The sequence below is a fragment of the Pantherophis guttatus genome, chromosome 8 (assembly GCF_059756535.1).
Source record: "Pantherophis guttatus breed Tessera chromosome 8, ASM5975653v1, whole genome shotgun sequence".
Taxonomy (NCBI): Eukaryota; Metazoa; Chordata; class Lepidosauria; order Squamata; family Colubridae; genus Pantherophis; species Pantherophis guttatus.
In genome coordinates this window covers 41659262-41678205 of record NC_142070.1, presented here as the reverse complement: position 1 = coordinate 41678205, position 18944 = coordinate 41659262, and the positions used below count along the sequence as shown (strand labels likewise).

At 35.3% G+C, this 18944-nt stretch overlaps 2 protein-coding genes across 9 annotated transcripts in view; one reads left to right on the top strand and one right to left on the bottom strand.

Annotated features, from left to right (window-relative positions):
• The window catches only part of MTMR7 (myotubularin related protein 7), a 39455-nt gene extending 33077 nt beyond the window's left edge, over positions 1-6378 (top strand). For both annotated transcript variants that reach the window (XM_034401382.3, XM_034401383.3), the window contains 2 exons: positions 2755-2881; positions 5044-6378. In XM_034401382.3, coding sequence (XP_034257273.2) covers positions 2755-2881; positions 5044-5358 — 442 coding nt within the window. In that variant the 3' untranslated portion in view covers positions 5359-6378. The remainder of the gene's footprint in view (positions 1-2754; positions 2882-5043) is intronic.
• A 3391-nt stretch (positions 6379-9769) lies between these two features.
• VPS37A (VPS37A subunit of ESCRT-I) overlaps positions 9770-18944 on the bottom strand; it is an 11847-nt gene continuing 2672 nt past the window's right edge. For 2 of the 7 annotated variants that reach the window (XM_034401423.3, XM_034401428.3), the window contains exons 3-12: positions 18704-18818; positions 17919-18019; positions 16830-17043; positions 16485-16555; positions 14133-14260; positions 13986-14044; positions 13837-13905; positions 13069-13212; positions 11998-12078; positions 9770-11260 (exon numbers count right to left, since the gene is read on the bottom strand). In XM_034401423.3, the coding sequence (XP_034257314.1) occupies positions 11998-12078; positions 13069-13212; positions 13837-13905; positions 13986-14044; positions 14133-14260; positions 16485-16555; positions 16830-17043; positions 17919-18019; positions 18704-18818 (982 nt within the window). In that variant the 3' untranslated portion in view covers positions 9770-11260. The remainder of the gene's footprint in view (positions 11261-11997; positions 12079-13068; positions 13213-13836; positions 13906-13985; positions 14045-14132; positions 14261-16484; positions 16556-16829; positions 17044-17918; positions 18020-18703; positions 18819-18944) is intronic. The other 5 variants (XM_087874626.1, XM_034401424.3, XM_087874627.1 and 2 more) reach the window with 3 other exon arrangements.

Below are 18944 nucleotides of genomic sequence, written 5' to 3'. Positions count from 1 at the left end.
TGGTAACTTTCACGAACCTTCCCCAATTCCTTCTTCTTTGCTGTGAAAGTGCAACACATTGCTGTATATAATAAAAGATAATTATATTAATCATAGATACTTTTAATTGGGATAAGGTGTTGTAAAATTGTTTCATTTCTGTCACATTGCTGTGGAATTTGGAAATGACATTTTGAAGACAATCCATTCTTGAAAAGTGATTTATACATTTCAAATAATGCCTAGACAAAAGCATTAGATCTTCAAGATTGGTGTATATGTCAGGATAATGATGATTGAAAGCTGACCAGCCCTTTAAGACTGAGGATGACTCAGCAGGATTATTGCCCTTTAAGAAGCTGCCTATATAAAGGAGGCCATTAGAGGGCGTCTCTCTCCTCGTGTATTTTCTCTCCGTGTGTGCTTCCAGTTAGAGTTGAAGATTGATTGCCTGGCTTTGCTTGGCCCTTGTAGGTATTTATATACAACCTGTAGATAAACCACTGTTTGAAAAACCTCTGTACTGTATTTTGCTCCTGGGTTATCTCAAAATAGTAGTCACACTGTTGTGTGAATATATATATGTCTGTTGTGTGACAATATATATGTATTGTTTTCTTTCTTAGCTCAGAATTAGTAATGTATATTATCATTAATGTGGAAGATGGAATTCTGCTAAATACAAAAAGAGAGAGAGAGAGAGAGAGAGATTTAAAATACGTTTGCAAGATATTGTGATTTTTATTTCTTTGTAACTCACGGAAAGAAATCTGCTTTTTAAAATTAACACCAAGCCATCCATATCTTTTTAAGAATGAAACTGGAGTACGATAGGTTTGGCATTATCATTAGACCTTACAGTGTTACAGAGCCTCTTAAAATAGTTTCTCACTCTTTTCCAGACAGCTCTGCTCTTTATCCAAGTGTGACTTCTAGTTAACCCTGCCACTGATCTACTTATAATGATGTAGTCTAAGAATATTCAGAGGAATTAGGTAACATGATAGCTCAGCCTCATTTAGGCTGCCCATAACATGTTTGTTGTAATATAGCTTCTCCAAGAGTTGCTAGACTTTCAAAAGACTTAAAAACATAATTTTATGAACAAAATTAAAAGGAAGATTAAAGCTAATATAAACTAGTATAAAGTAAGAAAAAGAAAAGAAGAAAAAAAATCAAAGAGAAAGTTGAAAGTTCAAGACAGGAAAAAATACCCTTAAAAAGGGGGGGAAAAATAAAAAATAAAAAATTCACATTTCCAACATAAACTTGAAGTAAACATTCCCATTCTAGACAATTTCTCTGGTGATGTATACCGATCTTATAAAAATCCTTGTTAAGATTATAATAATTGGAAATTTCAATCTTTTGAAGCACATATTTTCCTGTTGTTCCATCTGTATATTATAACCAATTTTTAGCCTCTTTATCATACATTCCTTCACTTGTTCTTCTGTTTCAAATTGTCCTATAAGTATTTCAAGAACCAACAAACACAAGAGGGAGAAGTGGCATTCCTGTTTTGTTCCTTCTTTAAGGTTTTGTTTAGATTTCAATTAACAATTATTTGTGCTTTCTGCAAAATGTAAATAAATCTTCCCCATATTATAAAATTTTCTAAAATCAAAACCCTGAATAAGAAAGCCCAGTTCAAATTGTCTGCTTCTTAGGAAATTAATGTGACTTGTTTTTATTGTGTTGTTGAAAATATTCTGAAATGTCCAACACATTTCTAACATTGTCTTTTTATTCTTTTAGGTAAAAACTACATTGATGTGAATAAATTGTTGCAAATTCATTTTCATATGTTTGCTAGTGTAAGCATTATCTGAAGTTCATCAGCCAAGGACTGTTGATGACTTCCTTACATTTTGAAATGAAATGAACTTGTGGGCTATAAAGTGTCCATTAGAAATGACATACATGACACTAACATAAAAAACATTTGGCAGTTTCACTTCCTGAACAATGGAATGAGAATTTGCTTCCTAAAGTTGATTACAGCAATAAAACTGCACTTAAAATATTCGGCAAACTGGATTACTTCATGCTAGAAGTTTGGGAAGAAAGGCTTCACATGTGTATTTCTTGGAAATATTTAATCCTTCAACCAAATATTTGTATCAGAAAACAAGTAAGATAGGCGTTGGCTATTTTATTAATTTTGATGCAGGATTTCTACTGACAACCCCCCCCCCCCCGGCTCCACAAGGACAAAGTCAATCTGAGTATAAGCATTAGATCAGTTATGGGAAAATGCCAATCTGCTAGGTTTTCTCATTTCAATAATTGGTGTAATTCTGGCATTCGGAGTAACTTTCTGTTTATCAAAGTTCTCATGCTCATCAGACTTCAGTAAAGTGAGATATTACATTTAATGTTATTTAAAGTTACACAGATAGCATTTGACACTTTAATCCTACAAAATTGCACTATCTTCATTTTTCAAAATCAACATGATGTGATCCACTTTGCCAAAGTGAAAAAATCTTTTACAGTCAGAATATTCTGAGAAATAAAGATCTGTGTTTTCATACTTCTGTGCTGTAAAATGGTCTATATGGTCTATAAAATGGTCTCAGCAATTTTAAAAGCTGAGAGAACTCTTTCCCATTAAATGTTTCCCTGGCACAAGAGGCTCGTGTTAATTTGTTTTACACTGCGCAGTGCAATTCTGTTAACTTCTCTAGGAGCAAGTTCTGTGGGTTGAATAACGAGACTGACTTTTGTATGGGCTTCTATAGGTTTTTGAATCTTCTTTGTTTCATTTTCCAGGTTTTGGAGTGGAATGTACAACCGTTTTGAAAAGGGACTCCATCCAAGGCAGTCTATTACAGAATATCTGATGGCTGTGAAAGAAGAAACTCAACAGTTGGAGGAGGAGCTGATGGTATTAGAAGAGGTATGCATAATTGGTTTTCTAGAACTATAAAATTTATATATTGCTGTTTCACCCCATCTTTTGAGCATGATTGGCCATTGCCATATGCATCAATTCAAGTATATTTCAACATCAATGCAGTTGATCTGGGTATCATTATTCACAGGTAGATGTAATTTTTGAAAGTTTTCTAGCTGAAGCATTGAGTAGAGGATTATATTTCCTCCACCTCATATTTGGCAATAAGAGCTCTCTACAGCAGTATTTCTCAGCCTTGGAAATTTTAAGATATGTGTACTTCAACTCCCAGAATTCCCCAGTGAGGCTTGCTGGCTGAGGAATTCTAGAAGTTGAAGTCCTCACATCTTAAAATTTCCAAGGTTGAGAAACATTGCTCTACAGTATATTTTTGAATCAGCTATTTATTTCTTTTACCATGATAACAGCTGCTAATGAGTGAATTATCTACTTCCGGTACAATTTCAAAATCAATTTTCTTGTGAATCCTGTATTTTTCCGTCTGTGGTTTACAATCTATGGAAGACTTCCTTAGTTAAAATGAACAACAGGAATTCCAGAATTACACTCAATTTCTAATTACCGTACTTTTCGGAGTATAAGACGCACTTCCCTCCCCCTAAAAGCGGGTGAAAATTGCGGTGTGTCTTATATACCAAATGTTGCCGAAGCCCCACCCACACTTTTTCGGCCTCTGTGCGTCGCATTTTTATCCTCTGCACACTCCATTTTAGACCTGTTCCAGGCTGCGGGGATCGCCACAGCACATCTCCGCTGATCGCTGCCTCTGCGCATCGCATTTTCAGGCTCCACACATCCCATTTTTGGCCTCTGCTAGGCAGAGACAAAAAATTTTTTTTCTTGTTTTCCTCCCCAAAAACTAATGTGCGTCTTATACTCGGAGCATCTTATACTCTGAATAATACGGTAATTATCGATTTCTCCACGTTGCTAGTACAGTAAAATTACAGTAAAATTTGGGCCTTAATTGGGTGAGCTATTTTCAAAGCAATTATTTCTTACCTTGTTTTCTTACTGGTCACCTCAAGTTTACTCTGGCTATTTTCAGGTAGGCAACATACTTGTTGCTGGGATTCTTACCAATAAAGCTTAGATCTAATTATCTAACTCTTCAGCGATTAGAGCAAATGCTTTTCTCCTTTTAATGAAAAAGGTATTTAATAGAACTTGCTGGAAGGAAAAGTTTTAGTATTTTGCAATAGAACCATTGAAATCAGCTCACCCTTAGTTAGGTTTCTAGGTAATCAGTATTCAGTCTGTATGTAGCCGCTTCCTTTTTTCCCCCAGCCTTCGGGTTGCTAAAATGTCCTTATCTATTCCCTGAATATTCCTTCTTAACTCAGAAGGATAGAGCTGACTGCCACCTGCTTCTCTGTCAGATATCTATGCTAGATGTAGTGGATGATTTTGCTGCATTTGATCACCTAGGACTGAATGAGAACCAGTCCCATCTTTTCTGTACATGCATACTTAGGGAGAATTATTTTCTAGGTTTTTTTGTTTTTGTTTTTTTTACAAAACCTTCTAGTTGTCTTTAATTTCTTACTAGCCACAGGACTACATTCTTGTTCATTTTTTGTCTTTCCCATTTGACCTACTTATTATTGTGAGATTTTGTTGAGTAGTCAGGTGCTAAATGGCACAAAATGCTCCATGAACATGGAAAAATTCCTAGAAACTTGCTTTCTTCCCGTTCTATATAGTCTCTCACCTACAATTTCTTGTCTAGAGAAATCAAGAATAACCTTCCTTGTCAAAGAGACTTTAGAAAACTGCAAGTATATAAATCTGCAGTTTCTTAGGCTTGCTTGCTTTATTCACTCACTCACTTATCATTTACATCATTGACTAGTGTACCACCCATCTCTCCTAGAGGTAACTCAGCTTACATACTTTACATACATACATACGTAATAAAAAAGCATGGAGTCCCAAGAAAGTCTAACCTTGCTGCCTTTTCACTTATTAGTCCTATCCAATCCATACTAGATTTTGTAATCTTCCATTAATTCATCCCTCACTATTGGTTAGTAGGCTGGGATTGATGGATTTATCATTCAGAAATACATGAAAGGCCCCAGCTTCACATTGATAGGTTGGATATATTTTAACAGGCCAATGGGTTTTTGTTTCTTGTCTTGCAGAGACTGGCAAAACTTATTAACAGGCAATTAAATAATGAGGCAAAGATAAAAAAGGAAAATGGAAGCTCCAGTGACTGCATGGCCAAATCACTCCAAGATTACACTCGGAGTTCTTCACAGGGAGATGAAGAAGATTCAGCGCTCATCCTCACACAGGACAAACTGAAAAGCTCTGATCCCGATCTGTCAGCCAACAGCGATCAGGAATCTGGTGTGGAGGATATGAGTTGTCGGTCCCCAGGTGGAGGAGGCTTACCCAGTGAAGATAGCATTAGAGACCATGATTCGGATGAAGCTGTTTTTCTCACTCTCTGAGTGATAATTTAGTAGATTATGAAAGACTGCCTATCAAAAGTTCCAAAGAAAGGGATTTATGCACTTAAAGAGTCCATATGTAACGAAGTAATAAGCTAGAATGTTTTTGCATTTATTATCTTCTGTTATCCATTTAGAGCCATATAGAATGAATGTTTTGTTTTACATAACTATTATCAATTGGATAATTGTACAGTAAGACCATTCCAAAGAATTGACAAGAAATGTTTAAGCAATGCCAAAGTCAATTCAGTCCAATTCAGACCAAACCAATACATGTTATCTTACCTTGACACCAAAAAAATATTCAAATGGAAAAAGCAAATAGATGTTTTCTTTTTTACAGTCTTGAAAAAAATTATGTTGAAGATGGCCATGTATGGACTTAAAATATTGTCAGAGATGTCTGCTTATTAAAAGACCATTGCTGAAGAAATTTGGAAAATTAAGATTGAAATAACCAGATACATTTTCCTAGATTAGTTCTATGACTTGATTGGTAATAATAACACTGTTTCTGTTGGTGCCTCTGCAAATGCTGTTTTTCCCATTTTTCTCTTCAAGAAATCTGATTTCAATTGAACACTGTTTCTGGTGACTATATGGACACATTCAAGTTTTCCTGACAGAGTGGTCTACCAGTTCTTCTCCCAGGATTTCCTCCCTTTCTTCCCCAATCCTGGATTATTATGGGGATTCCCCCACCCACCAAATATTAATCAGATCTGACTCTTCCACATTTGGTTGTTGAATTATAGGACAGAAGGTGGGTCAGCAAGAGATTAGCTCTACCCACACTTAATATGTCCTTCATCCCCTTTGTAAGTTCAGGTTAATGTAGTGGGGACTGGATGTATACTTTTCATCTTCTGAATTATGGAATAGGATAGGGATCATGACAAAGGAGGTGGACATGGACACACTTATTCCCATGTACATTTTTTGGAGTGGACTATTGGAAGATGTGATCAGGGCATTTAGTAGCTTAAAATACTTTAATCCATATGCCATTCAAGGAAAGCTAGGAAATTCTAAAGAAAAAAAACATCTTTCCAAATTCTCTTTTATATTCATCCTCATCAGTTTGCAATAAATCACTGGTCCTTTCACAAATATAGGTAGTCCTTGTTTATTGACCACAATTGGGATGGGCAACCTGGTAGTTAAATGAAACACTGATTAAATGAAAATCACACGACCACAATAGCGCTTACAATTTTACTTCAGTTTTCCTTTGATTCGCTACTTCCTTCAACTGACCTGGGTTTTTTTTCTCTTTCTCTTTGAGGTTATCTTAGTTTGAGGTAAATAAGCAAGTGGGAATAAGAGCAGAGAGAGGATGTGAAGGTCATAAATATGGGTACTGATCACTTAAGTTGTTTTTTCTAGCACTTTTGTAACTTTATACCACCTGTAGGGTTTTTAAAACATTGAAAAAGCTTTCTCCAACCAGAATTAAATGTAATTCATTTACTCTCCAGTTACATATTTAATGTCCCTCCTCCTCCCCCCCTTACCCCCAGCTAAAAGTTCTTATTTGTTACTTATTTTTTGAGGTATCCTCAAGCAGGAGAGTAGATGTAAGAATTTCAGGGGTCGCATTAAAGCTGAAAGAAGAACCTGGGGCCAAGCTGGCCAGTAAAAGGAAGTGTTCTTTGTAAAAGACATACTGAAAACTATGAGATTTGTATTATTAGACATGGTAATGGATATTAATGGTTTTAAAAGGAAACTAGATATATCTAGGGAAGATAAAGCTATCATGTCTACCTGGTTTAATGACTTATCTCACCACTCCAAAATTTGATAAACAGCAGACAGCAATTTAATTGCACCTCAGCAGACCGTCTAAATCAGGCAAATGTAAGAACAATGGTTTGCTCTTTTGGTGAAATAAAGTGGGATCCTTTGGAGGCAGAACATTTTTCCAGTGGCCCAAATTCTACCAACTGCAAACAAGGTGCAATGCATCTTGACTGAAGTTCCATCATGAGATAGCTGTTTTGCATGTACTGTAATGATGTCAATTTTTTTAAAATATTACATGTTTATATGTTCATAACCAGATTTTAGTATATATCTTACTTTGAACACAAGCTGTGTGTACTCCACAGGTAGTGCTGAACTTGAATACAGAAATACTCTACTGTAAAATGGCTACTCTATAAAGTATGAATTGATGAGGGTCAAATCTGCCATAAAAATCTGCATTATGGAAATACTGTAGAATATACCATATTGTGTCTTCTAGAAATTTTGTGTAGTGTATTTTACACCTGCAGCTATTCGTACTCAGCTCCTGTATTTAATACTCAGATCTTGCATTTAATAGGTTGTCTTGTATGGTTCCAATGCTGCATTATTATTAAAATTGCAAAATTAAAGATATAGTACGCACCAGTGGTAAAATCCAATTTTTTTTACTACTGGTTCTGTGGGCATATCGGGGATACTGTAAAATCTCCATTCCCACCCCACTCCAGGGGAAGAATACTGCAAAATCCCCATTCTCTCCCCACTCCTGGGGGAAGGATATTGCAAAATCTCCATTCCCACCCCACTCGGGGGCCAGCTAGAGGTGGTATTTGCTGGTTCTCCAAACTACTCAAAATTTCCGCTACCGGTTCTCCAGAACCTGTCAGAACCTGCTGGATTTCATCCCTGGTGCGCACTGTATACTGTTGGCATTAGGAATATAATTTAGAACATTATAAACAATAATGTTTAATTATCTAAGGTTTTTTTTACTGTTACACTCTAGAATCTTCCACTTCAAAGTGGTATTTACAATATGGCAAAAACATCCACAGTGAGCTCTTGAAAACTATTGTAAAAGTTTATCTTAATTGAAAGCAAAATGACTGAATTTTATAATTATTCTGCTTGCGGCTGAAGTGGCACATCACATTAAGCTTTAGATGATTAAATGGGAGTGCTGTAATAAATATTATTTGTAGTCTCATGGTCAACCTTAAGCAAAGTATCTATCTCATGAATAAGCATGATGTCAGAATCCAATGTGTATGTTGCAAAAAGGGAGTGGCAACAAAACGTTCAGGAGATTTTTATCCTTAGAATGAAAGCTTTTGGTCATTGGTTTTAGCCAGCTACTTTAGGTTTCTAGTTTATTTTTCAAATCAAAGTCATGTCCACTTCTGCTAATGGTTAGAAAATAAATCCACATTGAGCTACATTTTTGTTTTCAGAAGAAAGTTGACTTGCAGCTTACCCTTTTAAAAAACATAACCCCACAGTTCATTCATGCATGTTGATAACCTAACTTCCCACTGGCTTTCAGTGTCATTTATCTTGGTATTCATCATATAAATACACTGTTACAGGGAATGGAATGATTTCTCAGGACTGAGAATCCACTGTTTTCACATCATAATGAATCGTCTCCCTTTCCTTTCCTCTTTGGGATCTCCATTGTACAGAGGCCTCCAAATAATAGGTTAGCAAAAGTCCCCCTTTAATTATATTTTTGTTACTGTTGATAAACAAAATTGAATTGAACCTGAAGACTTATTCAAATAGTGGGTCTGTGCTTGCTTCCCTGATTTTGTCTTCGTTGATTCCATCATTACCTGTGTTGGGAGTATTGTTATCAATACTGTGATATGATGCAGAGTTTTTATAACTATATAATCAGCCATTAATATAAGAGAAAAAGAATTTCTAATTCCTCAGTTATCCCAATACATGCAAAGCATTTCAGGATAAAGAGTCAATACAAGTGCACACAGGAAGGCACTATTCCTGTATGGAAAGAAGGAACAGGCTTGAAATGTAGGAAGTGCTGCAGACAACACAGCTTTTTTCTCTATTCATATAAACCCATGCTGATTCAGGAAGAACTTGACAGCAACAGAGCAAGAGTGTACAATTCACAACCCAATGATGAGCACACTTCACTTGGAAGAAGGCTTGATGCATTTTGAAACTCTACATTTTTGGTTGATTTCAAGTACCAGATTAAGAACAGTGTCTTTATAAATCATACTTGGTTGGATTCATGTAATGCGGCTATTACAAACACTGATTCATTAGCCACAATAGCTGAATTCACATTGAATATTAACAAAACATGTGGCTTAACTTGAATTACATTTTAAACTAACCAGTAATTTTTCTCAACATTTCTAAGTGAAGGAGAAATGATTCAAACTTGGCATTTACAACAACAAAGAAGTATGGCCGTAAAGTCATAACTGGACTGTTTCCATTTACATAAAAAGACTAGGCAGCAGCAGTAAGAGATGTACAATTAAATAACTTTCAAACACGTATTGTCAATTTAAATCTAAAGACTGCCAGAGGGAGAGAAGCCAAGATCAGGAAACAAGAATTCTGAAGAGAACAGTAAGCAGCAGAACTGATAAAATAACCTAAATGACACGTAGCAATAGTATTTGTTCCACCAAACTTATTTATTTCCAGTTTAAGTCTCAAAAATTATCAGTACGTCCCAAAGTATATAAAGCTGAATTCTACAGTTACTTTTCCACATGCAGAATTAAATATTCTGCTTTAAAAATGCAAATATCAATACTGAACCTTTTTGGAGAGAAGCCCTATAAATCATTCACAAAAACGAAATTTATTCCTTAACAAAGCAATAAAAAGGAAAAAAAAAAACAAAGTCATGAATGTATACTCCTAGACTTAGTTTTCTGCAATATTATCATAGATTTTTGCCAATTATCTAAAGAAAAAAGTCCAAGGTTTAATTATCTGAAAAACATTTTGAGTTCTTATAAACATGCAAGACATAAAATTAAACTATTTTTATATGAAAATAAAATTCTTTGGTTGTATTTTTAGTGTAGGATAACCTCAATTTTATCTCTGTAGAAGAGTGATTTAGGACTGTGGTTATTTCACTACATTTTGCCAACATAATACTGAACAGGTGAATAAACTTGCTTATTTTATGTCTGATGCAGGGGACTCTGAGATGAGGGTTTGAGTCAATTCTATTGGATCTAAATAATATAGTTGTTGATAATATATATACTACATAAAGTTCTTCTTTCCTTCTTGGTTTCAAAAGTGCTTATACGAACACATGGACACACTAGGGCAAAAGAGAACAGAGATGAGGAAATAAAGCAAATGTAGAAATACCAAGAACTTATACAATCTACCCACTTATTTGCTTCAACACAAATAAGAAAGTAAGATGCAAGAATTGGAGAGAATTATGCCTATCTCCATTTGAAATTTGAGGTAGGATACTTCCCAAAGCAATGAGGGGCAAAATTAAAAGAAAGGCTTCTACACAAAATCATACAGGTTTCCTCTAAAAGTTCGAAGGGGTGTTTTTAGCTCTTCAGTTTCTTAGCTACTCAAGTCTGATTGCAGTAGTGTATACTTAAGTACTTGAACTCTATGTAGTGACATGATACAAAAAAGGGTGAAAACCTGATTTCAAGAAATTGAATTCTGGTGCGTTCTGGTAAAACCAGATGAAAAATCTACCTTATTTTACTTGTAACTTAGTTCAACCAACCTACGTTTCTATGCCTCTCAAACAAACCAGTCAGTATTTAATAAGAAAGTTATGGATTATGCTGTATAAAATTTAAAAATCTAGTCAAAATTACATGTTTAAATATTTAATCTATAAAGGTGATAGAGACAGCAGCATGAAATTAAATATGATAAGGATAATCAATAACAAGAAATATTAGTGCAAAAATGCAGTAGAAGTACATTTTGAATAAAATAAGAATAGAAAGACACTCTAATTTGTACAAAAAATCACCCCCAGCTCTATATACAGTTTTTTTTTCTATAAATACAACCATAATGAAATGCTTATTTGCAAAATAATAGATCTATGAAAATGTGCTTTGCTGGATTTGTTGCCTTAAAATTCTAATTAGCTGGAAAAAAAAATCTGTGAATAGAAAAAAGTATCTACTATTAGTCAAAATTCTCAATGCACACATACAAAACTTTGTTTTCTTAAATTCAGATTAATTTAAGGCAAAAAACTGATACATATCCTTTAATCCCTGATTGCACTGATTGTTTTCATAAAAGGCTAAACTCAAAAGACAAAGTAAAACTGCATATATTGTTGAAAGTTGCCATACTGCATGTTTTTTGTATCATAGCCATAAAGTAATTATCTTTAATGATTCCCCCTGCCCTTTCCCACCCCATTTGCAGTATTGCATGACATAATCCACAATGTCCAGGACTCTTCATGTCCATGTCCCAAATGCTCAGAAAAGCCTTTTTGGATGATTGTGGGAACTACTGGAGAATGAAATATGAGCATGTAAGCTTTGGCTAATTCCATTTTTTTTGGGGGGGGGGGGCATTTCTTCATAAGCAATTGACATTGTTTCTTAATTGTGATGTTTTTACATGAAGCAATGTAAAATTTACCCAATTACATAATCAAAAGCTTACGTTCTTGTATGTGTGGTTTTTGTTCTGTGTATTATGTTACACTTATCTCTGGACAAACATACATAATTTATATGACTACACACTTGCATAATACACATAATAGGAACGTGTCCTACCAGACATTCAGAACTGGTGGACATTATTTATATGAATGTATCCTGATAAATTAATGTGTGTCAGGGAGGACAATTAGAATCTGCCTCATTTGTAACGTACCTATAATGGAGCATGAAATTGGCCACGCATTGCTATTGCCTGTTGTAGTTTTTCTTCTTTGGCTCTTCTACAGTGGCAAATCTAAGGAAGAACAATTTAACACCATGTTTTCTAAATTTACTTTGGTGGAAAATAATGCTTTTAAAACAATCAAAATAAAGAAACTTTATTTTACTAAATAAAAATACTAAATAAAATAAATAAATTTTATTTGACTAAATCTGTGTTCATCCCAGCTAAGCAAGCTTCATGTGCAGGCTTTGAGTAGAATAGTTGAAGGTGATTCATGTACTTAGGCTGCAATTCTAAGGACACTAAAGCTAGGACAAGGAATTACTGATTTAAGACTGAGCAAATGTTAGAAAAACATTTCTCAGTTTAAATAATTAGTTAATAGCACACACTGCAATATACATTATTCAAAAGCTATCAATAATAATATCAAGGTACATTCTTTCTTGGGTACATTCTCCTTGGAGTTTGCCATTAACAATGAAGTTATTAAATAAAACATACATAATTGAACTGTTCCAATGGAACAAAATTCAAAAGGATTCCCCAATGGAAGAAAAAACTTGACACATTAGGGGTGTTCTTTCATACAGCCTCTTACTCTTGGCTCTTTAGCCCACTACCGCTATGGATGCGGTAATATTGACATTTGTTTTTAATCCTACCTACTTAAGCAATATAAACAACATACTATACCACTGTTATTATTTCTCTATACTTGCATAACACTGTGCATTGCAGATAGCAGGAAAGCGATGGGACAGTTGTATTCCTATAAGTTAGTGCATGCTTCCCAAAGCAATAATTTTAATGCATACTTAGCTTGCCAGAAATGTTAGGCAATTTGGCAAACAAAAGCCATTCTGGAGTAGGAAGGCTTAAGTATTAGTATTTCTCTGCTAAATACAAGAATTTATGTTTATACAGCCAATTGTGTCTATTTTTAAAACAGCAAAATAAACCTGAATTTTATTTATTCGATAGCTTTCAATTGGATTAATTATAATTTTATTTAAGTTTTCAAATATTTTGAACAATTAGGTTTTGAAAACTACATACTGTTCTTTTCTCCATGAAACTACTAAGAAAATCATCTATTTCTGTTTTCCCTTCCAGAAAGTCTTCTGCAATAGTGTCCGACTCCTCTTCAGCTTCATGGGCAGCCACTTTCAATCTTGCCTGCAGAGCACTTGCACTGCAACTCTGTGAAAAGAACAGTGTGTAACTTGGAAATGTTCAGTTCATTTCCCAAGGAGGTCCACAGGGATCCCCCACCCCTTGGCAATTTGCAAAGTAGTTACAACAGCTTGTACTGTGCCATTAACCTTAATTAACTACTATAGGTGTCCATCTTTGGATGGGTTGATCAGTTACTTTTTACATAGCTATAGCACTTAGACTTATATACCACTTCATAGTGCTTTTACAGCACTCTCTAAGACGTTTACAGAGTCAGCCTATTGCCCCCAACAATCTGGGTCCTCATTTTACCCACCTCAGAAGGATGGAAGGCTGAGTCAACCTTGAGCCGGTGAGATCTGAACTGCCGAACTACAGCTAGCAGTCAGTTGAAGTAGCCTGCAGTACTGCGCTCTAACCACTGCGCCACCTTGGCTCTATTTGCTTTGTTGTATGCCACTTAGAACCATCAGACTGGGACAATTAAAAAAGGATGAATAAATTATACTTTTAACTCCAAAGAAAAAAAATTAAGAGAGGTTAGTCTCCAAAAAAAGGATAGGATGGGAACTAGAATCTCGTCTTAACAACCTCTGTACAAGTAAGTGAATCATGCTTTGTTTCCTCTTGCAAAAAGGAAAAGCTCACCTCACTAAGCTCATGCTGCCTTTGTACTTTCTTTTCAAATGTGGTTTTCAAATGAATCAGTTGTTCATACTAGAATGAAAATATGGTTTTATTAAACAGGGTCAGAAATCAATTCCCAAATTGCAGAAAATATTTTTCCTCGTACTTACTTTATCTAGTATTGTTTGCCTTTTTGTCTCCAAGCTTGGTTCCAATAATAAATTTTTTTCTGCAAGGTAAACCCACTGTTGAATTTTAGAAGAATATCATTTTTTTGATAAAATGTTATTCTAATCAGAAATATTTGGAAGTCTTACTTGCTAGTTCTTCAATACTTTTCACTAAATCATCTTTATCATTAATTATATGCTTCAATTGGGGTAGATTAACAAATTGTTCTAGCAGTATATCTTCTTGTTCATTCATGTCTGTCAGATCCGATATGCTGAATTGCAAAGGAAATAAAAACAGTATTTAGCAACCAGGCAAAATATCTAATGTATTATTTTGACAACTGTATATATTGAGTTTCTTGATAATGTGTCATTTCATTCTGGTATATATGATATAATGCTAATCCTTATTTCATTAAAAAAATGAACACATATTCAAGATTAATGCTTAATTATTTCCAAAACTTGAATTCAGTCACTGCTACTTTCCTGCGAATGCCATAACGTTTAGAAAATGAATCCTGAGAATTGCCAATGCTCAGGCAAAAACAGTTCATGGCAATTACTAAACAAATGAACAAAGCAGGAACATAGTCAAATACACTGTGTGCACAATTATTAGGCAAGTTGTATTTTGGAGGATTAATTTTATCACTGAATAGCAACAGTGCTCTCGGTCAATCCAAAATGTTAATCAAAATGTTACTCAAACCTGAATATTTAAGAAAGTAAAAGTGAGGTTTGGACTTTCTTAGGAGAACATCGATGTGTGCACAATTATTGGGCAACTATTAGTGTGCAGAATTCTTATGCAACTAAATGAAAAATGAAAATTTGCCCATCTCACTCATTTATTCGCATCTGTTAAAGTGACAATAATAAACAACTCAAAGTGTACAAATAAACATTTCTGACATTTCAAACAAAAAAAACCCCCAGTAACCAATATAGCCACCCTCCCTTTCAATAAGAGTCATAAGCCTTCCATTCATGGAGTCTGTCAATTTCTTGATCTGTTGGTCAACTTTTTGTGCAGCAGCAACCAGTCTCCCAGACACTGTTCAGAGAGATGTACTGTTTTCCTTCACTGTAAATCTCCCATTTAAGAAGGGCCCACAAGTTCTCAACAGGTTCTCAAATAAGTTTAGATCAGGTGAGGAAGGGGGCCCTGTCATTATCCTTTCATCTTTTAAGGCCATGCAATGGAGTACTTTGATGCATTTGATGGAGCATTGACCTGCATAAAAAACATGGTCTTCTTGAAAGTTGCAGACTTTTTCCTATACCACTGCTTGAAGAAAGTGTCTTCTAAAAACTGGCAGTAGGGTTTGGGAGTTGATTTTGAGTCCCTCTTCAACCCAAAAAGGTCCAACTAGCTCATCTTTAATAATACCAGCCCATACCAGTACCCCACCTCCACCTTGCTGGTGTCTGAGTTGAAGTGGAGCTCTGTCCCCGTTACTGATCCAGCCACAGGCCCATTCATCTGGTCCATTAAGAGTTAGTCTCATGTCATGAGTCCATAAAACCTTTGAAACAATCTCCTTCAGATATTTCTTGGCCCAGTCTTGCCATTTCAACTTACGTGTATTGTTCAGTGGTGATCAGGTTTCAGCCTTCCTTACCTTGGCCAGGTCTCTGAGCACTGAACAGCTTCTGGGCACTCCAGATAGTTTGCAGTTCTGGAATATGACAGCACCGGAGGATAATGGGTTCCTGATAGCTTCAAGTTTGATTCTTTTCAAATCTTTGGCAGTTAATGTGCGTCTTTTTTTCTCAACATGTTTCTTGCAACCCTGTTGACTATTTGCAACAAAACATTTGATGGTTCTGTGATCACGCCCCAATATCTTAGAAATTTCAAGAGTGCTGCAATATCTTAAAAATTTCAACAGTGCACCCCAGGCCCAGTTTTTGGCACGACATCCTCCTGCAGCACTCTGCCAGCGAAAACGGAGCTCGGGAAGGTTGAGTGCAGTCCCCTTAGTTCCATTTTCGCTGGCAGAGGGCTGCAGGAGGATGTCACGGCTGAAAACAGGGCCTGGAAGGGCTGCACACGGCCAAGCTCCATTTCCACTGGCAGAGGCACCGCGGGCTGGTCCTTCGCTGTTTCCAGAGTGGCACCGTGGGCCATATCTAAGCACCCCACATGCCGGATCCAGCTGCGGGCCTTGAGTTTGACACTGCTGCACTAAACATTCAAGTTTATACAGCTTGGAGATGGAAAATATCCATTAAAATGATGATATAGTAAAAATACTCACTTGCCTAATAATTGTGCACAGTATATTTACAAAAATAAAAGTGAAACTGGTACAGTACTGAAGTTTTCACCTTCTACTCAGATTTAGCTAAAGAGATATTTCGCTGATGACTTATTTTATACTACTAGAAACATACTGGCTTTACTGAGATATAGATATAAGTCAAGTCTATAGTTTTCAACATTGAGGAACAACTTTTACCCATATTTAGAATACACACACACACTTTTACCTTAGTTCTGATAGTTCTGGAAATACATCTGGAACATCAGGCATTTTGTACCCAAATCCATTTTGGTTTCCCTAAAAAGATTAAACAATATCTATGTCCTTAAATAACAATCCAGCTTGCATGATATCTATATGACAGAATACTAAACTAAACAATAGCAGTTTTTCCTGTACTCAAGTTCTATAAAATCTCTAAAAATTTTGGAGCTCAGAATATCATCTTCTTAAAAGTATGTTCAAGTATTACTAGAAAATTCAATTTCTCTAAATGTTAATATTTGATATTTGAATGGTATCTTTTGGGAAATGAACAGCTTGTTTTGTAAGGTACACTACCAATACATACCTGTGATAAGGCTTCTGTTGTTGGAACAGGTAACGGCAAGTCAGTTATCATGCCAAAGGAAGGAGCTGCAGGTCTATCTGTACTATAACCTGAAGAGAGTGATTCTCCAAGGGGCACAGATGCTACAGACCTATTTGTTTCTTGTGGCAGATATGCAGAAAGAAATGGAAAATTCTGAGCATATGTAGGAATTCCAGTTGGCTTGCTGTAAAGGCTAAAGGGGAAAACAATCTATTATCAGCAAATTATTTTATAGCATTTTCAAGTTTTTCTTCTCAAAATGAAATTGTATTAAACATTAAATAGGTTTCTGGTTAAACACATTTGACAATAGCTGTAATTAATTCTAACTGAATGCATGATAAGCCATCCAGTTAATCTTATCAATGCCAGAGTGATCACATAGCATGATTCACCATCTCCTGAGGCATCTAGACATGACTGTTCTTTCAATCCAAGTAATTAAAATTGAGGGGCTAACTAAAACTTCAGCAATGTTTTATTATGTCAGAACTAATGAGTCTTTTCAGTGCTAATATAATCCAAAGTATAAGACATGCACAATATTTAGATGCTGAAATTTAGAAAAGTTTTAGTGAAAACAAACCTGTAAATGATGGAGTTATGCATCTGATGCTACTACACCTAGGCCAATGGATCCTTGTATTTTGCTGATACCTACTATAAACCCTCGCTTTTCGGGTCGCATACTGTCCCTATTCTGTATCTCCTTTGACCAATTACAAATAAGCATTTGTACTCATATGTTGAAATGGATCAGGGAAAGAAAGATGTTTAGAGCTAAAAGCCTTCAATACTGTAATATAAAATACTCATTTTTTATTTACGTGTATTAGCCTTATGCCCACCAGAGAACAGCTCAATCCAAAACAATAGTTTAAAATTTTATTCAAATCTGACTTTTTAATACAACTGAATGCAGAAGATGAAGGAAGGAAACCAAATTGCTATATAAGGTTGACAGCCGCATCCTAATTTAATTATGTTTGATCTGAGTTTGCCCCATAAGTATACACATAGTGATGCTTGAAATTACGGTATTATCCATATTTTAATGTGCTTACTTACTATGGGAATGTTGTTGCGTTGGGAGCCAAAACTGGAGGATTTTTCCAAAATTCATCAAGTATACTTTGAACAATTTTGCCAAGGTCAGAGTGCATTGTAAACTGTTAAATTATTTAAAAAATTAGCATGGTTAAAAATTATGTGCCATACAACAAAGTCCATTTATTATTGATTTAAATGAAAAAAGGTAGCTTGGTGTAGTGGGTAAGGTTCTGGGCTAGAAATAGAGAGCCTGTGATTTCTATGCTCTCTTAGACATGAAAACCAATTGGGTGACTTTGAATCAGCTATTCTCTCTCAGCCCACCCTATCTCACAGAATTATTGTTGTGGAGAGACAGGAGTATTACTTATGTTTACTGCCTTGAGATAGATTACATAGATACACAGATGAAAAGGCGTGATACAAATCTAGTAACAATCATGTGGCCTCTCTTAGATGATGGATGCAAGTGACAGTGGTATATACAATGAGGCCCAGTTTTGTTCTCTGTGTGCAGAAACAGAGCTGACAAATAACCTGAAATAATAAGAACTTAAAACACATCAGGAGCTCTGCAAAAATAGTTTTTAATTTTTTAAAAAAATAGTTCGGAAAAACCACTCTAAAAATGTGGGGTTTTGTTCAAGAAAGTCCATGGGAAAACTATCTACCAGAACCAAGAGGTCAGCAGGTATAAACATTAACAATTCTACAATAAAATATAACTGTTGCCAGTTGCACATCTTGAAAGAGACATGCATTTTACCATTACTTATTTCAGAAAATGATTCATTTATACATACACTATTAATTAATGGAGAGGTCACATATGCTCCTTGTTTGTCCATTATATGATGCCGTATTGGGGGGAAAACACTGATGACTGGCTTTTCCTGAGGAAACTGAGGAGGAAGCAAGCTGCAAACACCAAAATATTTCATTATCACAACTTCCATATATGATTAAGCACTCTATTGCATCACCTTTTGAAATATAAAATTCACCTTTCTAGAGAATGTGAACAACTAGAAGTTGTTCCTAACA